The sequence below is a fragment of the Thermothielavioides terrestris genome, chromosome 2 (genome assembly GCF_000226115.1).
Source record: "Thermothielavioides terrestris NRRL 8126 chromosome 2, complete sequence".
Classification (NCBI taxonomy): domain Eukaryota; kingdom Fungi; phylum Ascomycota; class Sordariomycetes; order Sordariales; family Chaetomiaceae; genus Thermothielavioides; species Thermothielavioides terrestris.
This window is the reverse complement of record NC_016458.1, coordinates 7,485,316-7,510,425: the sequence shown is the minus strand read 5'-3', so window position 1 is coordinate 7,510,425 and position 25,110 is coordinate 7,485,316. Positions and strand designations below refer to the sequence as shown.

General features: G+C 60.4%; 7 protein-coding genes across 7 annotated transcripts; 4 read left to right on the top strand and 3 right to left on the bottom strand.

Moving 5' to 3' along the window:
- Positions 1-100: 100 nt before the first annotated feature.
- On the top strand, positions 101-3,145 carry THITE_2115499 (ARP5-like protein). The gene is made up of 4 exons (XM_003653218.1): positions 101-560; positions 647-967; positions 1,023-2,785; positions 2,937-3,145. Exons 1-4 carry the CDS (start codon positions 380-382, stop codon positions 2,964-2,966), a joined length of 2,295 nt encoding a protein of 764 aa, XP_003653266.1. The 5' UTR covers positions 101-379; the 3' UTR covers positions 2,967-3,145.
- Positions 3,146-3,704: 559 nt separating this feature from the next.
- THITE_2115495 (uncharacterized protein) lies at positions 3,705-6,375 on the bottom strand. The gene is made up of 3 exons (XM_003653217.1): positions 6,153-6,375; positions 4,452-4,879; positions 3,705-4,382 (listed from the first exon to the last, which is right to left on the bottom strand). The coding sequence occupies exons 2-3, from the start codon at positions 4,581-4,583 to the stop codon at positions 3,912-3,914; spliced, it is 603 nt and encodes a 200-aa protein (XP_003653265.1). The 5' UTR covers positions 4,584-4,879; positions 6,153-6,375; the 3' UTR covers positions 3,705-3,911.
- A 1,416-nt stretch (positions 6,376-7,791) lies between these two features.
- On the top strand, positions 7,792-9,307 carry THITE_2115493 (uncharacterized protein). The gene is made up of 3 exons (XM_003653216.1): positions 7,792-8,333; positions 8,538-8,600; positions 8,859-9,307. Exons 1-3 carry the CDS (start codon positions 8,169-8,171, stop codon positions 9,174-9,176), a joined length of 546 nt encoding a protein of 181 aa, XP_003653264.1. The 5' UTR covers positions 7,792-8,168; the 3' UTR covers positions 9,177-9,307.
- Positions 9,308-9,351: 44 nt separating this feature from the next.
- Positions 9,352-11,025, bottom strand: THITE_125790 (methylsterol monooxygenase). The gene is made up of 4 exons (XM_003653215.1): positions 10,837-11,025; positions 10,660-10,765; positions 10,458-10,601; positions 9,352-10,398 (listed from the first exon to the last, which is right to left on the bottom strand). Exons 1-4 carry the CDS (start codon positions 10,851-10,853, stop codon positions 9,745-9,747), a joined length of 921 nt encoding a protein of 306 aa, XP_003653263.1. The 5' UTR covers positions 10,854-11,025; the 3' UTR covers positions 9,352-9,744.
- Positions 11,026-12,068: 1,043 nt separating this feature from the next.
- On the top strand, positions 12,069-16,940 carry THITE_2150534 (uncharacterized protein; the record flags this gene model as incomplete). Its single annotated transcript, XM_003653214.1, has 9 exons — positions 12,069-12,085; positions 12,175-13,868; positions 13,933-14,281; positions 14,622-14,643; positions 14,708-14,752; positions 15,006-15,093; positions 15,346-15,559; positions 15,668-15,935; positions 16,034-16,940. The coding sequence occupies 7 exons, from the start codon at positions 12,069-12,071 to the stop codon at positions 15,405-15,407; spliced, it is 2,277 nt and encodes a 758-aa protein (XP_003653262.1). The 3' UTR covers positions 15,408-15,559; positions 15,668-15,935; positions 16,034-16,940.
- A 189-nt stretch (positions 16,941-17,129) lies between these two features.
- On the top strand, positions 17,130-24,162 carry THITE_2115485 (uncharacterized protein). Its single transcript, XM_003653213.1, has 2 exons — positions 17,130-17,229; positions 17,305-24,162. The coding sequence occupies exon 2, from the start codon at positions 17,447-17,449 to the stop codon at positions 23,639-23,641; it is 6,195 nt and encodes a 2,064-aa protein (XP_003653261.1). The 5' UTR covers positions 17,130-17,229; positions 17,305-17,446; the 3' UTR covers positions 23,642-24,162.
- A 242-nt stretch (positions 24,163-24,404) lies between these two features.
- THITE_31960 (uncharacterized protein) lies at positions 24,405-25,091 on the bottom strand (the record flags this gene model as incomplete). The annotated part of the gene is made up of 1 exon (XM_003653212.1): positions 24,405-25,091. A coding segment is annotated over one exon (687 nt), but the record flags the coding sequence as incomplete, so codon positions are not given.
- Positions 25,092-25,110: the final 19 nt, after the last annotated feature.

Below are 25,110 nucleotides of genomic sequence, written 5' to 3'. Positions count from 1 at the left end.
CGGTAATTGAAGTGTAACACACCAGCGATACTGTGCGCTGTGGACGGCGCTGTGAGGCCTGGGGTCTTGTAATTCGTTCTCATTGCAGCACGGAATACACCGTGCATCGTATCAACACTGTACCCGAGACCGTGAGACGCGATCCCTTAGTTCCCGTCTCCCGACACCAATTACAAGCTCAAGGCGGCGCCAGCTTCCAGGGAGCTCGGCTGCATGCGAGTCTTGGGTCATAGCAACGCAAGCGCCACCGCAGCCGGGAAATCCCAGGAGCAGGATGCGCCCTTCAACGCCCCAGTGCTAGAACCGTCCATCGCTTGTTCCACACGCCACCATCGCTCTCGACCTGCGGCCCTCGACTCGCAGCGAACAATCACTAGCGATGGCGCCCTCCGCGACAGACGAGACGGTCAGCCAACGGGACGCCTGGAAGAACCTGCCCCCGCCAACTGTGTATCCGGTCAAGGAAGCCAAATTCGAGAAGTACCTGCCGCCGCAGTTGGATGGCCGAGAACGTGCTCTCGCCCGGCCTGAAGGACAGGCCGCCATCGTGATCGACAATGGTGCGCGCCGCCTCAGGTCTCCTCCCCGCACTGCCGAGCTTGCTTCCGGTGATACTCTTGCTAACGTGTGCCACTGCGCTCTGTAGGCTCGTCTACCGTCCGCGCGGGCTGGTCATTCGAGACCAAGCCGCGCCTGGCGATTCCTCCCATCATGTCCAAGTACCGCGATCGGAAATTCGGCAAGACCTTCTCGTTCGCCGGCCAAGACTGCTACGCCGACACCACCGCCCGTGGTCACATCCGTAACGCCTTCGAAGCAGGCACTGGCATCGTCAGCAACTGGGACGTGATGGAGCACGTCCTCGACCATGTCTTCATCAAGCTCGGCATGAATGGGGTGGAGGGGGGCATTGACATGCCCATTGTCATGACCGAGGCTGTCGCAAACCTCCCATACTCGAGGAAAAGTGAGCCGGTGTCCACGTCTCGCCTGTCGCTGCCGCTTCGCTGACTGTCATCCAGTGATGAGCGAGATAATCTTCGAGTGCTACAGCGCGCCCAGCGTCGTCTACGGGATTGACTCGCTCTTCTCATACCGCCACAACCAGGGCAAGACCGGCCTGGTTGTGTCTTCCTCGTACAGCGCCACCCATCTCATCCCGGTCTACAACTCCAAAGCCTTGCTGTCCCAGACAATAAGGCTGAACTGGGGTGGCTGGCATGCCGCCGAATACCTCCTCAAGCTCATCCGGCTCAAATACCACACCGGGTTTCCGGGGAAGCTCAACTCCTCACAAGCCGAGCACATGATCCGTGATTTCTGCTACGTCTCGCTGGACTACGACAACGAAGCTGCGCGGTTCATGGACTGGGCGGGGCTCGAGGACAGGGAGCGCATTATTCAATACCCCTATACGGAAGAGGTGGTTGTGCAAAAAAGTGAAGAGGAGCTGGCGCGAATCGCCGAGAGGAAAAAGGAGAGTGGCCGCAGGCTGCAGGAACAAGCAGCCAAGATGCGCTTGGAGAGGTTGATGAAAAAGGAGCAGGAACTCGAGTACTACAGGGACGTACAGCGCCGGCTAGCCGACCAGAACAAGAAGGAGGCGAAACGGCTGCTGGACGAAGCCGAACTGAAGGACGAGGCCGCCCTGGAGCGAGTGATCCGCGATCTCGAACGCTCCATCAAGAAAGCCCGGACGAAAGACCTCGGCGGCGAGCAGGAGGAGGAGCAGGAAGCTCCCGATTTCAGCCTGCTGGACGTGCCAGACGAGCAGCTCGACGAGGCGGGTTTGAAGCAGAAACGCCAGCAACGGCTGCTCAAGTCGAACCACGACGCCCGGGCACGGGCGAAAGCCGAGAAGGAAGCCGAAAAGGCCAGGATAGCAGAAGAGGCCCGGCTCGACGAGGAACGGCGCATCAACGACCTGGAGGGCTGGCTCGAAGAAAAGCGCCAGGCGCGCCTCGCCAAGCTGGCCCAGATCAAAGAGCGCGAGCGCCTCAAGGCCGACCTCGGCAACCGCAAGTCCCTCGCCAGCCAGATCCGCATGAAGAACATCGCCAACCTCGCGTCGGACGCGCCCACGGGCGCCGCGGGGAGCCGCAAGCGCCGCCGCGGGGGCGACGACGACGACTTTGGCGCCGACGACGCCGACTGGGGCGTCTACCGCAGCGTCGCCATCGGCGCTAACAGGGGCGACAGCGACGACGAGGAAGAGGGCGAGGAGGACCTCGAGGCCGCCGTGCGCGCGCTCGAGGCCGACCTGCTCACCTACGACAAGGACTTCACCTACGAGCAGACGCTCGACGCGCAGAAGGACTGGTCCAAGTCCCTCCTGCACGCGTTCCGGTACGGGCCGCGGCCCTTCGACCCGTCCTCCCCGGCCGAGACCCACCGGCTGCACCTCAACGTGGAGCGCATCCGCGTGCCCGAGGTGCTCTTCCAGCCCGCCGCCATCGCGGGCGTCGACCAGGCCGGCGTCGTCGAGATCGCCGGCGACATCCTCACCCAGCGGCTGCCCCCGCTCCTCGGCCGCGACGCCGCCGGCGACTTCCTGCGCGACGTCTTCCTCACCGGCGGCGTCACGCTCTTCCAGAACTTCGACGAGCGCCTGCGCCAGGGGCTGACCGCGCTGCTGCCCGCCGGCGCGCCGCTCGCCATCCGCCGCGCCCAGGACCCCGTGCTGGACGCCTGGCGCGGCGCCGCCGGCTGGGCGTGCACCGACGAGGCGAAAAAGGCCTGGATCACGCGCGAGGAGTACCTCGAGAAGGGCGGCGAGTATATCAAGGTGTGTTTCTTTTCTCTTTTTCTTTGCCCTCGATCCACACACTTTCTGTTTTTATTTCATTCTGCCTTGCCTCGCTTTCCCTGCCCTACCCTTTACCCTTCAGGCCTTCGTGGGTATGTATCTGTGGATGTCTGACATGTCTTCTCGGCAGGAACACGACCTGGGCAACGCCTTCCCTTGACCGGCTGGGCAGGAGGAGTGACATAATAAGGACGGACGATCGATGGCACTCGAGTGGAGATAAGACGGGTCGAGGTTGGGAAGTGATTGATTATCCGGGGCGTTGGTTGGTTTTTGCCGTTTGGCCTGCGTTCTTTCGGTTTCCTCACGCTAGCAATCGGAGTTATGAAAGTTACAGGCCATAAAAAGAAACGGAGGGGCGCGTGATAACGCTTACGGATGTTTTTGCCATACGGTTGTTGTAAAACAGCAGATAGACGCCGATTCGATGTCCTGTTCTGGTGGCGTTTCTTGTCTAGTCCACCCGTTCTCAGACAAGTTCTGCGCCTCCCCTCCCGACGTCGAAAACTAAGGCACAGCTATCCCTGGGACACCGAAGAGCTCTGACGCCCTTTTGCCTCTCCGCTTTCAGCTACAGCGCCCTGTTGGGCCGTGAGAAATAAGACGGCCAACTGTAGGTATGTACGATGCACTGGCAGATGTCTCGTCCGTAGGGACCGATTCGAGATTCTCGAGCCACCACAACCATCCATGTGCGCGCGATGTGGCAACGAACCAGTCTCATAACATGCCCTAACATACACCGACACAGGAGCTAGAAAAGACTGAAAAAATGCAATAAATACCTAGCAAAACAGGGCGATAGCCCGCCGCTATCGCCAGCGCCAACCTTCCACTGGCTAAACTCAACGGAACGCCAAGGCAACAGACACAACAGCACCCCTCTTTACTCCTAGAGAACGGGACGTCTCTCCACCGCGAGAAAAGCGAGAAAAGTGACCACCCCTTCAGCAGGTTGCCCGCCTCGAGATGCGCACCAAGTCGTCAACGCCTTCCTTTCCTTTTTCCGCCTTAACAAAAAAAGAGGGAGTGGGAAGCGACCACAGGCAGACCGCGTCGTGGCGCAGGCGACCCAAGCTTCCAGGATTGAGGCGAGCCAGGTCTCTCACATTGGTGCGGTGGGCAGCCCGTCGGGGTTTGGCTCGGCCTGCAGCTGCCGGGTGATCGCCTCGGCCGTCCTCGCGTCGTCGTCGTTGCGGACAGGCGGGTAGGCGTCGCGAGCGGCCAGGTGCTCGCCGCGGGTGAGGCCGGCGACAGCCTGGGCGGCCACCTCGAGCGAGTTCACGGCGGGGACCGCTCCGGCCGCTCCCGCCGCAGCGGTCTCGGGCGCGTCGGCGTCGGGGCGTATCGGGGGTGGTTGCGCGTGCGGGTTGAGCTGGGCTGGGTCGATGCCCGGGGGCGGCGGCGGATACTCGCCTTGGGTTTCGAGCAGGCGGGCCTGCAATGCCATGACGTACTGTCGCAGCGCGTAGTTTTCGGACTGGAGCGCCTTGAAGCTGATCTCCATTTCGCCATAGTCACGCACTTGCTGCTCCAGTTTCTTTATGTATCCCTCTTTCCGTTGGCGGAATGCCCTCTGTGGTGCGCAGATCGGGGCGGCTGGGTCAGCGTTGTCACAGGAGCCAAAGGGGGGCTGCTTACTAACCTGTGCAGCCCTGTTCTGCGCAGCGCGCTTAGATTGAGACAGCTCGCGCTTGGCCTTCCGGCCATCCGTCGCACCCTCTCCAGCGGGCATTGCGCCGGCCGCCGGGGCGACCGGCGCAGAAGGCCCGGACATGGCAACCGCTTGATCCGGAGGCGCCACGCCAGGCGGAATCATATTAGGCACGGGAGGGTAGGCGGAAACTGCCGCAGGCGGCTCGTGACTGGATCGCAGTTCTGGATGGATGTCGACCTCGTTGGATGGGGGTTGCGGATCACTATATCCATGTGGCAGTGGCTGGGAGTTGTTGGATCCGGACCCTCCGGGGGCCGGCTGCGAGTGGTTTCCAAAGCTGGGGCTTGCGTACGCGGCGTGCTGTGGTTGAGCAGCAATGGGCGCGACTCCCACAGGTTGCTGGTGAGCACCCTGCTCTGATCCTCGGAAGGCCCGTTAGTACAGCGAGAATAAGAATGCGTGATGTAAGAGTATGTGCAGGTCAAGCCGCCGCGGGAAGTATATGCGGATACTCGAAGGTGGATCAGCCAGGGACGAAACGGGGCGAACCGTCCGTCAAGTCCGATGAGTAAGTGGTGTTGATTGAACAGGATCCAGGCTGCAGCTTGAAATCCGAATGCACAGGGGTGGCATTGAAATCTGAACCGGAGAAAAGAATGAGGGGCGCTGCCAGGTCCGGGCCGTGCAAGAAGATGGGTCTTTGGGGGAGGGGGGGGATTGTGTTCTGCAGATTATAAATCCAGGCGCTGTCGCCAGCTCGAGCAGGGCCTCGAGAGACGGCAACAGAAGCGAGCTTCTTCCAAAAAGCGGAGTCCTCTTTGCTGCCTCGGGAACCAGCCAGCGAGCAGTTCTCTGGAGTTGGGGAAAACATTTGAAGGTATCACAAAAACGGCGCGAGGAGGGAGATGCACGGAACGGCACTGGCCGGTTTGACTTACAAGATGCGCTATAGGAGGTAACTTGAGGAAAGTTAATTGGTAAATGGGGGAATTAGGTAAGATGTCGGGGCCAGGGAAGGGATGCGCCGTTCTTGTAGCTCATGGGAGCAGCAATGAGATGGGTTATGCGCGCCGCGGTGCCGTGAGCGTAGCGAAGAGCGGGGGTGCTTGTGTGAAGTGTAGCGAGGTAGGGGACGGCAATCCGGGATCACTGGGGAGGTTGAGGGTGACGTTTAAGTGCCAAATCGGCAACTTAACAACCTGAGGGACCAGTGACCGATCTTGCCCGCGACTGAGAAAGCATGAAGTAATAATAACTTCCACTTGGAACAGCTGGGCCGTCGGGGTACTGTTACTGTACGCAGGACACGGTGCACAAGGTACCTTGGTGGTGATTTGGAAGGCGGAAGCAAAAAGTGTGAAGCGAGGCGTGTAGATGATTGCAGATGGACTCCAAGCGGGCCTTGCCCATCTCGGTCGGGGTGTCCGGGGACTGTCCAGCCACTGCGTAGGCAGGCAGAAACGCCAGGATGGTATGAGGCGAAATCCGAAATCCGTGCTGTCTAGGTAGGCATCGCACGTGCCTGTCCGACTTTGATGTGCGATGCGCGGGATGTTGGCACCGCGCCGCGGCCAGGGTGAACGACTGCAAGGAAGGTGAAGGTGGGAGGGTGGCGCGCAAGGGAAGTCGGGGAAAAGCATAGCCGCATGGGCGGGTGTGCTGATCACAAAGGGAAAACCGACCACTCACCGAGTTTGACGTTGCTAGCCATGTTTGCGGCCAGCTTCCTGACTCAGCACGCAGCCTTAGCACGTCGCAGATGACCGCCAGAATGACAAAACAGCTTCAGGAGTTGTCGCCAGCTCGGCGGGGATTAGGTAAGAGACCGACCGAGCTTGGGTTGGCTGCTCAAGAGAGTTAGGTAACGCCAAGTTATGTCAGCACCGGTGGATGAGCTCGGGTCAAAACAAACCTGCTGGGCGATTCGTCGAGTTGCTCTTCTTTTGTTGCTGACCCCGATTGTGGCGGAACAATCCGAGTGGCTGGGCAGCCTCTGTCGAGTTCGGCGAAAGAAGGCGCGAGTTGGGTAACGTTATATCCGTATGAAGTGGAGTGGAGGTGCGGAATAGTTCCACACACTTGGCCGTTCCTTCGCGTTGCGCGTCGTCGAAGGAATGGAAGAATTTGCGCTGAAAAGCCTCTCTTGCCGTGGATTCGCGCAGGGGACGGACGCACTGCGACGCGGCTCAACCCTTTGCAAGTTATCCGCACATCAACAAGCCCCCTGTTCACTGCCGGGGAGGGATCTTTGTCAGATGTCGGTTGGGCTGCTTTGTCAGCAATTGCGATGCCTGCGCGATAAGTTACTCCGGCCGGGTGGCGGTGCGAACAGCGCCAGCTCGCGGCGGGCGAGGAATGCTGGGCATTCCGATGGAATCAACAAGGCCGCCTCCGCCACCAGACTTTTTCCGAATGCCGAGGCGGCATGCATACCTGATTCCGTACGGAATACGGAATACGGAATACACCACATGGATACCTAATGTACGGAGTACTTGCCTTACATATTCGGGCATGAGTGTAACTCAGGTTCAACTGGGTAGCCATGATTGTTCGCTTTTCGGTTCAGATCATCAGGCGCAAATCTCAGTTTTCTTTACGCTTTCTTTCTCGAAATCGGGCTGAGTTCATGCCAAATAAGGGATATCAGCTCTTTCAGTAAGTCCATATCACTTCTAGCTTGCATACTACAGGCATGTACTTGGTCTGCAGGGCCGGGACCGAGGAGATCAGTAATCCTTCCAATCTTATACGAACAAAGCTGTGGTTGCCGGAGATGAGCGTGTTAGTCCACCCGGCTACAGAAGACTTCCCCTTGAGGCCGCCAGCACGAGCAGAGGCTTTGAGAAAACGCGCCGTGATACAGGGACGGACGTGCTGCTCCCATGCACTTGGCATCTCGGAAGCCCATTGTTGGCAACGACTCGCCTCCCCGCCGACCTCCAACCCCGTTTGAACGTTACTGTGGTGGAATGCCTAAGACTACCCTCCCAACATCGCCGGATCTTCTCCTACGGAGTGCGAGTTACATGCGTAGTATGAAGAATGTTTTATCTATCTGCCGTGGGCTGGTGCACTCGCGGGTTCTCCCACCGGGGTTTGAATCAGCAATGGCCGTGTCCAAGGGAGCTATAATCTTGAATATTGCTGTGATAGGACGTTTGCGGCTGCCGGGCCTGAGCAAGCTCGCTCCGCGATCCCTTGGGGAACGGTCCGTTCATCAGGCGGATGTGACAAAGAAAGCAGTAGCATAGTCTCGTCCAGGAACAGTGACCAGTGAGTCCTTCTGCTGCTTCGGAGTATAGTGATGGGAATCAAGAATTGTAAAATAACCAACAATACTCCATAGGTACGATACACAACACGTTTCAAGCCTCCACATCAGCTTCGGGCTTTGGATACATTACACGTAATTACGACTCTTGCTTGCTGTCTGCTGCGGTATTGAGATGTATTCCATACTCCGTGCGTCTGGTGAGCGCACAGTTAAACGAATCGTCTGAATCGCGAGCCCATCCAGATCCAACAATGCGGCCATCTCTCCTTCCCAGGCGGAAGCTAGCTTCATTAACCACTCTTTGCCCGAAGCAGCCAACCAGACATTTTGTCCCCATACCCAACATCCACCGCCGCCAACATCAGTGTCAGCCATATACCCGCCTTCTCACGACAACGACGACGACCACTCCCCTGCGAAGCATCAACATGAGCAGCAGCCCACAGCCCCGGTTCTCAGCCGGCTCCGACCCAGCCGCCCTGGAAGCCTCGCTCTCTCCGCTGCTCACAAGCAACGGTGGGCGCTGGACACTGGCCGCCGGCGGCGAGGCGCTTGAGCGCGAGTTCAAGTTCAAGACGTTTGCCAAGACGTGGGTAGGTAGCAGACATCATCACATTGTCGCCCCGTTGGCGATCTGTGGAAATCATCGCCCTCTGGCACTCTTTCAGCTTTACCGAGTCTGCACCTGACAGTCCCGACCTCACCCTTGTACCTTTGTTGGACAACCCCGTCGTTGCGCCGTCTTCCTCAAGCCAAACGCGAGGTCGGGCCCCGTACTGACAGCCCATGCTTGGCAGGACTTTATGACGGCGGTCTCTTTGCAGTGCAAGCTGAAGAACCACCACCCGGAGTGGTCGAACGTATGCCTCGCCGCTTACTCTCCTTCCCAAGCCCTGTAACTGTAAACACAAGACATCCCCCCTTCCGTTCCAACCTACCTCCTAAGTTGTCTCCCGGACATATCGAAAACAACAGCAGCCCCCACCTCCCTTCCTCCCCTTCCTCCTACCGCCTACCTCCCTATCCCTCCCTATCCCCTCTCCCTCCTCCCCCCCCCACACTTTCACCAACCAACAAAACCACGTCACCCACTCGTTAACCCCCATGGGAACGCTCAGGTATTCAACACCACCTTCATCCGCTGGACGACCCACCAGCCCAGGGGGCTCTCGGCCAAGGACGTCGAGCTGGCAGCGGTGTGCGACGCGCTGGCCGCCGACTTTGGCGAGGTGGTCGATCAGCCGCAGCAGCCACAGCCACAGCAGCAGGAGAAGAAGCAGCAGCAGAAGCAGCAGGAGGGAGAAAAGGGAGAACAACAGCAGCATCAGCAAGGAGCGCAGCAGACAGCCGCCCCTTCCTCGTCGTCGTGTGCGATGGCCGGGCTGGCTGACCGGGCGGCGGGTTCCGCGGGTGAGTGTTGCGTGCCGAGGAAGTGAATTCTCAAAAGGGGGGCAGACACATGCGAAAGATGAAATGGGTGGGGCTTTTGAGGCAGTTGATCAGGGCCGGAGGCAAAAGAGTAATAACCAAGCTAAGGATGAGGAGGAGGCGCAGGAGTGTATGCAAAAGCCATGGGTCCTATGGGGGGACAACACATGTACGAATAGGGGTCGTTTCTTTGATTCTCTAGGTTGTATTAAAGACTGGTAAGGTAATGCCGTTATGTACACTTTTGAAAGCAGGGGAAATGATTAAGGATGAAGGATGAAGGCATCGCCAGTCCAACTCAACGCCGTTCATTACGACTGCGCCGTTTTCCTCACCCGTTGTATATATGGTGTTCCCCCCCGGTTCTCGTGCGTTGCTGGTTCGTCAGACGTCATGTCCACTTGTCTTTCCAAGCGCTCTCTCTCTCGCGCATCAGACACTCAGAGCTTCATTTAGAAAACCCCAGCGGTACCAATTCTCAGCCCGCGGTCTGGCTCGCGCCCTTTCTCGCTCCTCCTTGCCGCAAGGCAATATCCTAACCTGCCCATATTGACCCGCAGAAGCGAAGCTTGCAGCTCACTGGGCCTTCTTGGCCCGGATCTCGGCCAGCTTCCTCTCGCGGCGCTTCTTGCTGGCCGCCTCGCCGGCCTCGGTGTCGAGGAAGTAGTCCCACCAGCGGAAGCTCGACGCGTAGTTGCCGATGAAGCGCTCGTGGTGCAGGTCGTGGTGGTCAGCGCCGGCCCAGAAGGGCAGGATGTGGCGCAGGCTCCATGGGAAGTCGTAGCCGCTGTGGGCGTCGATGGCCTGGAAGAGGCGGAGGATGATCCACAGGTACATGGTCAACAGGTGCATGTCGCCCGTCAGCGAGACCCAGACGATCGGGGACCCGACAATACCGAAGCCCAGAAGCATGACCTCGATCGGGGATGCGTACTCGGCCGCGAGGCCGAAGGGCGCGCTGTACGTGTGGTGCATCTTGTGGATCGCCTTGTAGAGCGGGCCGTAGTGCAGCGCACGGTGGAACCAGTAGTGCCAGGCATCCTCGATGACGAAGAAGATGGTGATCTGCATAGCCATCTTCCACGCCGGCGGGAACGGGACGCCGTACTCCATGCCGAAGTAGGTCGCTAACGGGTGGAACAGCCAGATCTGCGGGAGCTCAACCGTGCAGTGGCTGAACAGGACGAGCGCGGCGCACTCAAACTGCTCCTTCCATGTTGGCACCTTCGTCTGCACGCCTTGTTAGCGATGGTTGAGAGCATCGGCCGGGCAGGGGCGCTGGCACTGACATTCTGCAGTTTGTACTTGTTGAAGTACGGGATCGCGTCGATGATCATCCAGGGCAGGCACCTGCCGAAGTAAACAATCTCGTGCATCACAAAGCTCATGATGCCCGTCGCGATCGTGTCGTTCTGCATCCAGAGATACCAGGACTGTGGCGCGAGTTAGGACACTTGTGTACACGGCAGGCGAGAGTCGGATTACACGTACGACCCAGAGGCGCTCGAAGACATTCAGGTGGACATTGTACTTGGAAACCTCCTCGAAGACGGTCGTGAGGGTGGCTGTTGAGCCTAGGTCCGCGATTGTCGAATTCCTGGACACGCCCGATCAGTACCAAACCTCGCGTAACACGGAGTTGACGAGTTCGAGAAGTCAGAGCCATACAGGACTGCAGACGCCATCTTGGGCGATGCTTGTGGGGGAGGGGCGCGCGACGACGGCGCAGACGGGAGATTGGGACGGCAACAAATGAAGAAAGCCCGAGGGGCGCACCAGAGCTGGCAGAAGTGAGGGAGGAAGAGGAGGAGTGATCGCCTCACAAGGTTGATAGCCCGCTGCGATGGAGTGCTTGCGATGAGTACCGAGTAAAGGAGGACAGCAGAGTTGCCATCAGGGGTGAATTGGATTTTTATCGGCCTCCAATCTGGGGGCCCAATTCCAAGGATCCCACCAACCAATCGAACCAGACTCAGAGAATCGGCCCATGCTCGAGGACGGCAGTTCCGTCTTCCGAAGACGCCATGTGGGGCGGTCGGAAGCTGGTCATTGGCTGCCAGAGCTCAGTTGAACCAGCAAGCTCGTGCCTGCCAAGCTTGGAGCAACCGGTGGGTGCATGTATGCAAGAAACCGTCTATTTGAGATGGGGGCTGAGCTGGCTGGAGGTGCTTCCGGAAGACCTTCGCCCAGAGGTTGACATGGCATGAAGGAGCGTAGTTTCTGCCAGTGAACATTGGCCTCGGTGGAGAATTGGTTCTTCTGGCCAACGAGTTTGTGATACCCAACTTCCTCTAGCATAGTAGGTACAGTATTGTGCAAGGACTGCTTTCTTGGCCACCTGTTGCTTCCAGGTTATGCAAATAAGCGAGAGTTTTTACCCAATACCCACAAGGACAGCCGGGACGTGCCGCAAAAGCTTGGAAGCTGAGAAACCTATGAAATCATAGCCCAGTTCTTCCCTTCCACTTGAGCACCTTAACGCTGTTGCTTCCATGCCCCCCCGGGGGACTGTCGCAGTTGATTTCCCAGCAATTGCATTTCCCATCCGTTAGTTGCGACTACTTGAGTTCTGCAGGGTCAGTTTCGGCTCCGGGTTAGATCCGGTGGTGTGATCTCATCATCCCCTAATCACAGAACCTCCCGTCTGGCCAGAACCCACAACACCAAACGGAATTCCCTTGCCCAAGAACCACCCTCCACTTCGTGGGTTTAATCCAGTCTTGCGCCCCCCTCTCCCCCGCCCTCGGAATTCGCAGCATCCGGAACCACACTGGATGGGCTGATCGGCCATTCGCCATTTGTGGGAGTGTTGTCAGCTCAACTCGCCACCCTTTCACACTCGTGCGCGTCTTCTTGGCCCCTGACTCCGAGGCGGACCGGCCCACGATTGGAGCATCACAATGTCGATTGTGGCCGAGTTAGTACACCTATTACGGGCCCAGTCCCTCTCACACCAGTAGCCAAGCGCAGACCGTTAACTTTTTGGGCACCTTCGCTTTCTTGTAGTCAGGTCCGCTGTCTGGATGCACGGATCGACCGGTTTTCTTTGGTGCCGCTGACACACGGCCCGGATCACGATGCCGAGCTGCAGCCCGTGGAGGGCGTCGCGGCCTCTGCGCTCGCGTCGCCGCGCATCGACGAGCTGCTGCGCATCGTGAAGGCTCTGTCCTCCGGCTCGGTCTCGGGGGCGCATCTGTCGTCCGCACGCATCCAGCGGTTGCTCCAGCAATCCGGCCTGGCAGGAGAAGTGCCGCCGGCCGAGCTGCTTGAGGCGAAGAGCCAGTATGAGATTGACGTCGAGTGGCTCCTGGTAGGCAAGGCGACCGTGCAGACGTACGGCCTCCTGATGAGCACCCTTCTGGACCAGATCATCCCGCTCAGCGACGATATATGGTACTGGGATGAGGTGCTGGGGTCCTACCCGCACAGCTTGGTCTATACCGTGCAGACGTCGCCCCTGCGGATGTGGAAATGGACGCGGGAAGTCTACTCGGAGAGCGTCGACCGCTTCCAGCGCCTGTATCGGGAGGAAATTTTCGGCCAATCGTCGGAAGCGGATGACTCGCCGTCTACGCAACGGAATGGTAGTGGCCACGGCCCCAAGGCGAGAACGAAGGGCTTTGCATCTTTATATCCTCAACTATCCAAGCATTGGCGCCAGTTCTATGGCATTGTAAGGCAAAGCGTCGCAGAGAGATCCATCGCGGACATCCAACGCAAGATCCTCTCCCGCGTGGACATTGGCCGCTCAGAAGCGCGTTACAAGCAGGCACGGCTGCGGAAGCTGCGAGAAATGACCGCCACAGGGTTGGGAATCCTGTTGGACGAAGGGCTCAACTTCGGGGGAGCGGACGAGACGCAAAGCGAGGAGTGGAAGGGCATGCTGGAGCGCAGCGTGGCGCTGATGGACATGATCCTGCAGAACGTCCTTCACTTGGACATCAGTGTCTCGGAGTTTGAGGACAAGGTCTTCACGGGGGTCGAGGAAGACCCGGAGCTATCAATCCACATCGAGGAGTCGCATCCGGCCGAGAGACCCGCCGTCCTGGCGCGGCGGCTGCTTGGGCTCCTCCAAGCCGAATTACCTAATCACCGCGCCGCTATGGGAGAGGTGGCACGGCAGAACGGACGGCCGTCGAGGCTCGTCAGATACTGGCTCCCCGCAGCGGCGCTGCTTGTCTCGTCCTCGACGATTCTGCGCATCCTGGTCAACCGACAAGACGACATCATCAACTGGATCCGGGACTTCGGCGCCACGACACGCGACTTCTGGCTCAACTGGGTCGTCGAACCCGTCCGCAAGATCATCGGCACGATCCGGCACGACGCCAACAGCGAGATTGCCATCATGAGCCGGGACAGCCTCAAGGCGGACCGAGACAGCCTGGAGCGGATGGTGGTCGAGTTCGCCATGGACAAGCCCGACATTGCCGTGGGGAACGCGTCCATCACCGACAGCCAGATCCTCGAGATCCGGTCGAAGGTTAAGGAGGGCGATGTCACGCCCGTTTTAAAAGCGTACGAGAAAGACCTGAGGCGGCCGATCGTGGGCGCCATCAGGGGCGATCTCGTCCGGTCGTTGCTCATCCAGGTGCAAAAGACCAAGGTCGACCTAGAGGTGGCGATAAGCGGGATCGATGCGCTGCTGAAAAGTCAGGAGTTGGTCTTTGGCTTCGTCGGGCTGACTCCTGGCATCCTTGGTGAGCCTATATTCCCGTGTGATTGTTATTTTCCTGTGCTTTTGCTAACATAGCTGTCCGCCAGTTTCAATTGGGGTCTTCCAATATCTGAGGACTCTCTTTGGCAGCCGCAAAGGCCTGCGCCAGGGCCGGAGAGTCAGACGCAGCGTCCGGGTGCTGCGGAAGATTGACCGGATCCTGTCCGAGGCGACGACTTCTCAGAATAACGTCATCTCCTACCGCGATCACGGTCTCCTGGTGTGCGAGGTCCACGTGCTGCGCGGCCTAGCTCACGGCGTCCTCCCTGGCGATGTTGAGAAGGAATTCATCGAGGATCTCGATGAGCTGGCAAACCTCAAGGGGATCCAAGTGCAGATGAAGGCGCTGGAAAGGATTCGCTGGGCTTATGCGGAGTGGTTGAGCAGGATGAGGTAGTGAGTGGCCTGCTGTCTATTCTTGATGCGGGAGATCTGTGCCAGCGCAAGAGCATTCTGGGAGCATCTTGAGACATAGATCAACGTAGCATCTCCGGCGTCCTGGCGAGCGTAGAGTGTACAATGAGCAATTCATGAGGGCGACACTCGACGTGCCACTGATGATCGACTTCCATTCGTGATCAGCATGCAGCTGATGTGAGGTCGGCAGAACATCGCACGGTGCCTCTAGCCGCAGCGCCGTATGATGCGGACGTCGAAGTCTAGCATACCTGTCATCCCGGTCATCTGGTTGGGAAAAGAATCGTCTGGCTTTGTTGCACTTTGAAGCGTAGTACAGTGTCGAGGCAGCTCTCGGTAAGGTATGTTTTCGAGTACAGTACGCAGGGTATGCAGTAACGTAATTTACACAAGGACACGTTGTAGCGTGCAGGTACCGAGGGCGGGGCAACCTCAGTGGACCCTGGCCGAGTGCGTTTCCTGGGGCCGTGTCTCATCCAACCCCAGAGGCTCGTGGCAGGCACGCCAAGACTCTGCGACGCTTCTCCATCTGACACGACCTGTTGCGGCTCACCTCCTGAGTCGACGACGATTCGACACAGGCTGCTTGCCTTCTTGAGCTTGGAGCTTGCACGTTTGGTTTCTTTCCCTCGGCCGTCTGATACAGCATCAACAGAGAGTGCTAATTCCGGCAGAAACGGAGAACACCGGCAATTCACAACAGCTAGGCAGCGTTCCCGTCACGTCGACGACGGAACCCAGGGCGCTTGGGAAAGCAACCGGCTGCTTGGTTCCACGCGTGGTTTCTGCAGGTGCGTCAGCCCTCCATGGCCCCGGCCGATCAACCCCGTTCCCGTTGTCCCGACTCTGGCCTTGCCCCGACACCGCGCACTGCCTGGTTTTCGGTTCCAACCTGTCCCGATCCCTGGTCAGCTTGGTTGCTTGCGCGGGCCGTGTTTTGTCGCACTGCAGCAGTAGCCGCCAGATTGAGCGACTTAGCCAGCACCGGACACGCACGACCGAACGACCGAACCGTCAGCGCTAACTTGATTTCTGCTGCCTAGTTCGGCCTGCATACGTTCTCGGATCGCTTCTGGGCTTTGCATATCCGGCAGGCACGCCCTAATAACTACTCCATTCGACGTGATTTCGCGCCTCTCTCGACCGAGCCGTCCTCCTGAATATCCCTCCTGAATATCGAAGCGAGCTGCCCCGAACGCGGCGCTCCGCCTTCTCACCTTCACCATGTCGTCGAGTACCAGAAACTACGACTTCTTGGTAATTGCACCCTCTGTGATGCCGTCACCCCTCGTCGCACACACACAAGTACCCTGCAATGCCGTCGATGGATGCGGTCGTGCGTGCTGACACGGGCCGTTGGTGCAGATCAAGCTGCTGCTGATCGGAGACTCGGGCGTGGGCAAATCATGCTGCCTGCTACGCTTTAGTGAAGACTCGTTCACACCATCCTTCATCACGACGATCGGCATCGACTTCAAGATCCGGACGATCGAGCTCGATGGCAAGCGGGTAAAGCTCCAGATCTGGGACACGGCCGGGCAGGAACGGTTCCGCACCATCACCACCGCATACTACAGGGGCGCGATGGGGATCCTGTTGGTCTACGACGTGACAGACGAGCGGTCGTTTAATAGTGCGTTGCACACTCCTTTTTGCGCCGCCCCTCCTCCCTACTCTGCGTCGAGTACCACCTGGGACTGAGACTGACCTGGAGAAACAAAAACCAAACAGACATCCGCACGTGGTTCGCCAACGTGGAGCAGCACGCGACAGAGGGCGTCAACAAGATCCTGATCGGCAACAAGTGCGACTGGGAGGAGAAGCGGGTGGTGTCGACGGAGCGCGGGCAGCAGCTGGCCGATGAGCTGGGCATCCCGTTCCTCGAGGTCTCGGCCAAGACCAACACCAACATCGACAAGGCGTTCTACAGCCTCGCAGCCGACATCAAGAAGCGCATCATCGACACGTCCAAGCCGGAGCAGGCGGGCGCCGGGTCCGCCGTCGCCGTCGGCGAGCAGGCCGGGGCCGGGGCCGGGGCGAAGTGTTGCTGAGCAAGCAGAGAAGCCGGAAAGAGTTGAGGGAAAGTTGTGTGGCAGTTTTACGTGGCGGGCTCTGACGGGACATCGAAAGCGCCGGCTGGGCACATTGTGCTGCTTTGAATTTTGTTGCACCACCCACCCTGCGGTCTCAACCGGTCCCGACCGACGGCTTCGATCTTAAGATCCCGATTCTGGCACCCACCCGACGAATATTCCTATGCTGCGGAGGCGGGACTAGGCACTAGAGAAAGGGGGAGCTAGTTACTGGTGGAAGCGGACCTCGACGGAGGGACGGGAGGGACAGGGAGACAGAGCGGCGGAGGGTCAGCCGCTCTTGCCTGCCCGCCCGCCCCTGCAACCTGACTCCTTGCAAGATGCTTTGTTTTGCTTTTCTGGCTGCTTTGCTGTTTGTAGAAAGCGGGGTTCCTTGTCTGGCAGGCGAGCGGGTAGATGGGCTGGCAGGCAACCACTCTCGGGGGGTAGGCAGGCAGCAGAGCCAAGGGGGGGAGTGCTGGGGCAATATCTATCTGGTCTGGTCACGGAGTTTGGGGCCCTTCTCTTGTATTGACGTTTTGGCACTAATATATTTACCTCCTGAATCTTGTGCTGTGCAGTGCATTTTCATCGGCGATTCCTGGAGTGGGGAGGCTCAAGGGGTTGCGACACGGCGACGGCCAGCCAGTCGTAACGGTGTGTAAGATGCGTAAGATACCAGTACAATACCAAGGATACAAGTGCGGCCTTCCTTTGCAATGAAGTGAACTTCTGGTTCTGTCCAAGTCAAGAATTGCTGGCCCCTGGACCGCCCTGGATTGACTGCACTACTCCAAATCGAACGTCTTCCAGTTTGTCTAAGGAGGAGATACTCCTGTGAAATCAGTTGCGCCTCTGTGGTTTTAGCACCGGATTAGTGGGCCGCCCAAGCATGAGCACAACCCGCAGCTTAGTGCAAGTGCCACTCACATCGTTCCTTCACCGGGCTGACTCAAACGGGTCGATTCTCTTTTAGCAGCGTTCGCCAGAAACAGAGAACGTCCCGCGCGGCTCTGAGCTTTCCGGTGTATGAAAGAACGCCGGATAGCAAGATTACAAGCAGAAACCAACGATGGCGGGACCATCCGTATCAGCATCGCCCGGGAACTGCTTGACTTTCGAGGAATGGCGGGCACAGGCGGAGGCCATGAAGACGGCTGTTGCAGGGCTGCCGACGACTGCACGGAGGCCAGAAAGCGCAGATGAACTGGATGCGTCGGGTGCATCGGACTGGGACGACGACGAGATCGACCGGGTCTGGGAGCCGCGGGACGGGCCGCGCGATGTCTGGGACTTCATCTCGGACGACGAGCTGGAGGGTATTGAGTTTGACAGCGGCGACCTGTTTGACGGCGTTGTCGACGGCGAGCCCGCTGCGGGCGCCTTTGACGTGCACTGGCTGGCCGCGAAATGCGCCGAGGTCTCGTCGCGGAAGGCCGGCCTCTCCCCGGCTGCCCTGCGCGAGCAGATTACGGATATCCTCAGCGCCAACCGGCCCGAGGGCGAACTCCAGTCCCTGCTGACGGACCTGGTGGGGTTTGACGACCTGGACTTCATTGTCGACCTGGTTTCCCACAGGTCCGAGATTGTTGCCTCCATTGCTTTGGAGAAGCTCCGCGACGGGCAGACTGGCCAGGGGCCGGTTCTGTTGACCAAGTCTCAGCGGCAGGAGGCCCTCCGGCGCCGAGACCTCGAGCACAAGGCCACGCCCCTGGCTGCCGCGCGGGAGAAGGAGGAGGACTATCCGCACGTCTACAGGACGTACAGCGCCGGCAACACGCTGAGCCACACTGGGGCCAGGTACAAGCTGCCCGTGGGCAGCCAGCGGCTGGAATTCGAGAAGTACGAGGAGTATGTTATCCCCGCAGGGAAGCCGGGCACGCTCTGGCCGGGCCAGAAGCTCGTGAAGATCTCGGACCTGGACGGGCTGTGCAGGAACACCTTCCGGGGATACAAGACGCTCAACCGCATGCAGAGCCTGGTGTACCCCGTGGCCTACAAGACGAGCGAGAACATGCTGATCTGCGCCCCGACGGGTGCCGGCAAGACGGACGCCGCCATGCTGACCATCCTGCACACCGTCGGCCAGTACCTCACGCCGAGCCCGTTCGAAGACCATCTGGCCACCGACTTCGCCGTGCAGGCCGAGGACTTCAAGATCGTCTATGTCGCGCCCATGAAGGCGCTAGCCGCCGAGATTACCGAGAAGCTCGGCAAGCGGTTGGCCTGGCTGGGGCTGCGCTGCCGCGAGTACACGGGCGACATGCACCTGACCAAGTCCGAGATCGTCCAAACGCAGGTGATCGTGACGACACCCGAGAAGTGGGACGTGGTGACGAGAAAGGGTACGGGCGACACGGAGCTGGTGCAGAAGGTGCGGCTACTAATTATCGATGAGGTGCACATGCTCCACGACGAGCGAGGCGCCGTGCTCGAGTCGCTGGTGGCCAGGACGCAGCGGCAGGTCGAGAGCACGCAGTCGCTGATCCGCATCGTCGGCCTCAGCGCCACGCTCCCCAACTACGTCGACGTGGCCGAGTTCTTGGGCGTCAACAAACGAGCCGGCCTGTTCTACTTCGACGCCTCCTTCCGCCCCGTCCCGCTCGAGCAGCACTTCGTCGGCGTCAAGGGCAAGCCCAACAGCAAGCAGTCGCGCGACAACCTCGACCAGGTGGCCTTCGAGAAGGTGCGCGAGATGCTGGAGCAGGACCACCAGGTCATGGTCTTTGTGCACTCCCGCCGGGACACGCAAGCGACAGCCAAGATGCTCTACGAGAAGGCCACCGACGAGGCCTGCGTCGGCCTGTTCGACCCGAGCGGGCACGAGAAGTACGAGATGGCCATGAAGGACGTCAAGTCCACCAAGGCGCGCGAGATCCGGGACCTGGTGCCCAAGGGCCTCGGCATCCACCACGCCGGCATGGCCCGCTCGGACCGGAACCTCATGGAGCGCCTGTTTGCCGAGGGCGTCATCAAGGTTCTCTGCTGCACGGCCACGCTGGCCTGGGGTGTCAATCTGCCCGCCGCTGCCGTGGTGATCAAGGGCACGCAGGTGTACAGCGCCCAGGACGGCAAGTTTGTCGACCTCGGCATCCTCGACGTGCTGCAGATCTTCGGCCGCGCCGGTCGTCCTCAGTTCGAGGACGTCGGCATCGGCATGATCTGCACGACGCACGACAAGCTGGCCCACTACCTCACGGCCGTGACGGACCAGCTGCCCATCGAGTCCCGCTTCTCGGCCAAGCTCGTCGACAACCTGAACGCCGAGATCGCGCTGGGCACTGTCAACTCCATCTCCGACGCCGTCAAGTGGATCGGCTACTCGTACCTGTTCGTCCGCATGAAGAGAAACCCGATGGCGTACGGCATCGAGTGGGCCGAGTTCGACAGCGACCGCAACCTAGTGCAGCGGCGGCGCAAGCTGGCCATCCAGGCCGCGCGGACGCTGCAGCAGAGTCAGATGATCATCTTCAACGAGCGGACCGAGGAGCTCCGTAGCAAGGACATCGGCCGCATCGCCAGCCAGTACTACATCCAGCACACAAGCATCCAGATCTTCAACTCGCTGATGAAGCCCGACGCTGCCGAGCGGGACATCCTGATGATGATCGCCATGAGCGGCGAGTTCGACAACATCCAGTCCCGGAACAACGAGGCCAACGAGCTGATCAGCATGCGCAAGAACGAGCACTTGGTGCCGTACGAGGTCAACGGCGGCATCGACCAGCCGCAGACAAAGACCAACATCTTGCTACAGACCTACATCTCGCGGGGGCAGCCCGACGACTTCGCGCTGACCAACGACCTGAACTATGTCGCCCAGCAGGCCGGCCGCATCTGCAGGGCCCTGTTCATGATCGCCCTGAACCGGCGCTGGGGCTACCAGTGTCTCGTCCTGCTGACCATGGCCAAGGCCATCGAGAAGCGCATCTGGGCGTTCCAGCATCCCTTCCACCAATTCGATCTCCCAAAGCCCGTCCTCAATAACCTGGACGCCAAGGACTCGCTGTCCATCGAGTCCTTGCGCGAGATGGAGCCCGCCGAGATCGGGAACCTCGTCAACAACTACCGCATGGGAGCCAAGATCAAGAAGCTGCTGGACAATTTCCCGACGCTGAGCGTCGAGGCCGAGATCGCGCCCCTGAACCGCGACGTTCTACGCATCAAGCTCTACGTGACGCCCGACTTCCGGTGGAACGACCACCTCCACGGCACGTCCGAGTCGTACTACATCTGGGTGGAGAACTCGGACACATCCGAGATCTACCACCACGAGTTCTTCATTCTCAACAGGAGAAAGCTGCACGACGACCACGAGCTCAACTTCACCATCCCCCTGGCGGACCCGCTGCCGAACCAGATCTACGTGAGGGCCGTCTCGGACCGCTGGCTCGGCGCCGAGACGGTCACGGCCGTCTCATTCCAGCACCTCATCCGCCCCGACACCGAGAGCGTCTACACAGACCTCCTGAACCTGCAGCCGCTGCCCATCTCGGCGCTCAAGAACCAGGCGCTGGAGGAGATCTACGCGCAGCGTTTCCAGTTCTTCAACCCGATGCAGACCCAGCTGTTCCACACGCTGTACCACCGGCCTGTGAACGTCCTGCTCGGCTCGCCGACGGGGAGCGGCAAGACGGTTGCCGCCGAGCTGGCCATGTGGTGGGCCTTCCGCGAGCGGCCCGGCTCCAAGGTGGTGTACATCGCGCCCATGAAGGCGCTGGTGCGCGAGCGGGTCAAGGACTGGGGCGCGCGTCTCGCCCGGCCGCTGGGCCTGAAGCTGGTCGAGCTGACGGGCGACAACACGCCGGACACGCGGACGATCCAGGACGCCGACATCATCATCACGACGCCCGAGAAGTGGGACAGCATCTCGCGCAGCTGGCAGACGAGAAGCTACGTGCGCAAGGTCAGCCTCGTCATCATCGACGAGATCCACCTGCTGGCCGGCGACCGCGGCCCGATTCTCGAGATCATCGTCTCCCGCATGAACTACATCGCCTCGTCGACGAAGAACGCTGTGCGTCTCCTGGGCATGTCGACGGCGTGCGCCAACGCCACGGACCTGGCCAACTGGCTGGGCGTCAAGGATGGGGAGGGCCTGTTCAACTTCCGCCACTCGGTGCGCCCCGTCCCGCTGGAGCTCTACATCGACGGCTTCCCCGAGGTCCGGGGCTTCTGCCCCCTGATGCAGTCGATGAACCGCCCCACGTTCCTGGCCATCCTGAACCACAGCCCCGACAAGCCGGTCATCGTGTTCGTCCCGTCGCGCCGGCAGACCCGGCTGACGGCCAAGGACCTGATCAACCTCTGCGGCATGGAAGACAACCCCAGGCGGTTCCTGCACATGGACGAGGACGACCTGCAGCTGAACCTGGCACGGGTCAAGGACGAGGCGCTCAAAGAGGCCATCAGCTTTGGCATCGGGCTGCACCACGCCGGCCTGGTCGAGTCGGACCGCCAGCTGGCCGAGGAGCTCTTCCTGAACAACAAGATCCAAATCCTCGTGGCCACCAGCACGCTGGCCTGGGGCGTCAACCTGCCGGCGCACCTTGTCGTCGTCAAGGGCACGCAGTTCTACGACGCCAAGATCGAGGCGTACAAGGACATGGACCTGACCGACGTGCTGCAGATGCTGGGCCGCGCGGGCCGGCCGCAGTTCGACGACTCGGGCGTCGCCCGCATCTTCACGCAGGACGCCAAGAAGGACTTCTACAAGCACTTCCTGCACACGGGCTTCCCGGTCGAGTCGTCGCTGCACACGGTGCTCGACAACCACCTGTGCGCCGAGATCTGCGCCGAGACCATCGTCACGAAGCAGGACGCGCTTGACTACCTGACGTGGACCTTCTTCTTCCGCCGCCTGCACAAGAACCCGTCCTACTACGGGCTCGAGATCTCGGCCGAGGAGCACAACTCGACGGCGGCCCAGCAGCTGGCCAACGAGTTCATGATCTCCATGGTCGATGCCTCGCTGGCCGAGCTGGTCGAGTCCAAGTGCGTCGAGGTGTACCCCAACGGCGACGTCGACCCGACGCCGCTCGGCAAGATCATGAGCTACTACTACCTCTCGCACAAGACGATCCGCTACCTGGTGCGGCACGCCAAGCCGCAGGCCTCCTTCCTGGACGCGCTCTCGTGGATGTGCCACGCCAGCGAGTACGACGAGCTGCCCGTGCGCCACAACGAGGACCTCATCAACGCCGAGCTCTCGCGCAACCTCCCCTTCCCGGCCACCGCCTTCGGGCTGCCCATGTGGGACCCGCACGTCAAGGCGTTCCTCCTCCTGCAGGCGCACATGGCGCGCATCGCTCTGCCCATCACCGACTACGTCGGCGACCAGACCAGCGTGCTCGACCAGGCCATCCGCATCATCCAGGCCGCCATCGACGTCATGGCCGAGCTGGGCTACCTCAGCTCCATGCTCGCCTTCGTCACCCTGCTGCAGTGCGTCAAGAGCGCCCGCTGGCCCGACGACTGCCCGGCCTCCATCCTGCCGGGCGTCGCCCCATCAAACCCTCCTCCCACCACCACCACCAGCGGCACGAAACCGCCGCCCACCTCCCTCAAAGAGATCGCCCACCAACTCACCACCACGTCCCGCGCATCCCAGAAGCCCCACCAGCTCCTCCAAGCCCTCGCCATCCCGCCCCCGCTCCAGCCCGCCTTCCTCAAGGCCGCGGCCTGCCTGCCCGACCTGCACGTCAGCGTGGCCGACCCCCCCGCCACCACGGCCGCCTCGCTGACCGTCGTGCTGCGGCGCAACAACGCCGTCGCCGAGCGCGGCGCCCGCATGTACGCGCCCCGCTTCCCCAAGCCGCAGACCGAGGGCTGGTTTGTCGTCGTCGCGGACCTGGCGAGGGACGAGGTCTGGGCTGTGAAGAGGGTTGCGTGGCGGCCTGGTGCTGCTGCTGCTGGTGGTGGTGGTGGTAATAATGGTAATGGTAACGGGAATGGGAAGGGTGCGAGTGCCGGTGAGAAGAGCGTGGTTGTGGAGGTCGGGGAGCGGCCGGTCGCGAGGGCGGTGGTTAAGATTCCTCCTGCTTTTGGCGCTGCTGGGGGCGCTACTTCGGATGAAGGCGCGGTGGGCAGGACGGTGGATGTGCTCGTGCTGAGTGACGGGTATGTGGGCATGGAGTGGCGGGTCGAGGGCGTGCGGTTGCCTGCCCCGCCGAGCGTGGCGCTCGGAGTGGTGGAGAAGATGAAAGAGGAGGGCGGCGGTGGAAGTGGTGGTGGATGGGCAGGTGAAGGCGGGGCTGGGGGTGTGTGAATGGGTAGAGAGCCACAGTTCGTGAGGGTTACTATGCATAGATGGCTGGCTGGTTATCTGGCTGGGTTAGAGCGAGTGGCGGATACACTAGGATACAGCACTCAATTGTTCTGAGATATCTCAGGGGGTATGCCGCAATGACTACTGCTGGATAGAGAACATATAGAGAAATCTATGTTCATCCGTCAAAAAACATAGTCCTTGCCGTTGAAGACCCAAACGCCATTTTCATCACCCGTCGAATCTCGCAGACCGCTTCCGTGGTGGGCTAGGCCATTGATTTCCCCGACAGACCACGCCATCATTCCCAACGGGGCCAACGTCGAGGTATGCAGGATATAATCAAGCCCGGGGCTCTCGTCTCGCAGAGCCCTACGCAGCTATGGGTTTGGGTGGGTAGGAGTGGAAAGCGACTTGACTGTGAGACATGCCTGGGAACCCGGATAAGAAGGTAGACTCCCGTAACCAAGCTCGTTCTTGCCGGCTTCCAAGATAGTTAGAGGGAGAGAATGGGTCTCTCACCAACCGATATCCGGGGAGGGGGTTGGGGTGGGGGGAAGAAGATACTGTCTGTATCACTTAAAGGGTGCTCCTTGGCTGAGGGAGCACCTCGGTTTAGGGACAGCCGTAGTCCAGTTGAATTCGAAGAGGAGGCGTGGATGTGTCACAAGTCCAGGCACTGCTGGCAGGCACAACGGATTCCCGCCCAACTGACGCACGAATGTGTGCGCGGCGAGTAGCAGTGGCAGGCAGCTCGTCACAGCGCGCCCGGGCCGAGGTACTTCTCCAGCCTGCCGTCGCCAAACAGCTCCTCCCGGATCCGGGCCGCCCGCTTCTTCTCGTCGAGCGCCATCTTCCGGACCTTCTTGGCGTCCAGCAGCTGCTCCTTCTTCTTGGGCGGCGGCGGCGGCGGCTGCCCCTTGGGCACGTGCATGCCGACGCCGAGGTTGTCGTCCTTCGGCCTGGGCTTGATCGGGTACTGGATGCCCTGCTGCGCGGCGCCGAGCCCCTTCCGCGCGTCGGGGTCCCAGCCGTAGGCGGCCAGGTAGGCGAGCCCCATGCGGGAGCGGTCCAGGGCGGACGGCGGCTGCGAGTGCGGCAGGCAGACCTGGTGCGCGAAAGACTGCTCGTGCGATGCCCGGTCCGCGCCGACGGGCAGGTTGCAGACGGCGCATGTTTCTTCTGACGGCGGCGGTTGGCCGTCGTCTTCTCTGGTGCGGCTTGCGGCCGGCGGCGCTGATTTGGACCGCGCGCTGTCCTCGGGCAGGACCATGCTGAGGTACAGGTCTGCCACATCTGTCTTGGGCTTGTCCGCGGGCGCGTTGTCGTCGACTGACTTGAGCTGGCTCTCGCCAGTCGCCGAGACGAAGGCTATGGGTTTCCTATGCAGCCCAGCTCCAAACGGCCGCTGGTGCTGCAGCGGCACGTCGTCGAAGTCATCGTCCTCGTCCGCGTGGCCATCGTCTTGT

What these genes read in the sequence shown, in the direction of transcription:
- THITE_2115499 (XM_003653218.1), top strand. Translation starts at nt 380, where the DNA reads ATGGCGCCCTCCGCGACAGACGAGACGGTCAGCCAACGGGACGCCTGG. An exon ending in CGCCATCGTGATCGACAATG is followed by an intron (nt 561 to 646) that starts GTGCGCGCCGCC and finishes TGCGCTCTGTAG; the next exon opens with GCTCGTCTACCGTCCGCGCG. An exon ending in CCTCCCATACTCGAGGAAAA is followed by an intron (nt 968 to 1,022) that starts GTGAGCCGGTGT and finishes ACTGTCATCCAG; the next exon opens with TGATGAGCGAGATAATCTTC.
- THITE_2115495 (XM_003653217.1), bottom strand. Translation starts at nt 4,583, where the DNA reads ATGTCCGGGCCTTCTGCGCCGGTCGCCCCGGCGGCCGGCGCAATGCCC. An exon ending in CGCAGAACAGGGCTGCACAG is followed by an intron (nt 4,383 to 4,451) that starts GTTAGTAAGCAG and finishes TGCGCACCACAG; the next exon opens with AGGGCATTCCGCCAACGGAA.
- THITE_2115493 (XM_003653216.1), top strand. Translation starts at nt 8,169, where the DNA reads ATGAGCAGCAGCCCACAGCCCCGGTTCTCAGCCGGCTCCGACCCAGCC. An exon ending in AGACGTTTGCCAAGACGTGG is followed by an intron (nt 8,334 to 8,537) that starts GTAGGTAGCAGA and finishes CATGCTTGGCAG; the next exon opens with GACTTTATGACGGCGGTCTC. An exon ending in ACCACCCGGAGTGGTCGAAC is followed by an intron (nt 8,601 to 8,858) that starts GTATGCCTCGCC and finishes GGGAACGCTCAG; the next exon opens with GTATTCAACACCACCTTCAT.
- THITE_125790 (XM_003653215.1), bottom strand. An exon ending in TCTTCGAGCGCCTCTGGGTC is followed by an intron (nt 10,602 to 10,659) that starts GTACGTGTAATC and finishes CTCGCGCCACAG; the next exon opens with TCCTGGTATCTCTGGATGCA. An exon ending in ACAAGTACAAACTGCAGAAT is followed by an intron (nt 10,399 to 10,457) that starts GTCAGTGCCAGC and finishes CAAGGCGTGCAG; the next exon opens with ACGAAGGTGCCAACATGGAA.
- THITE_2115485 (XM_003653213.1), top strand. Translation starts at nt 17,447, where the DNA reads ATGGCGGGACCATCCGTATCAGCATCGCCCGGGAACTGCTTGACTTTC.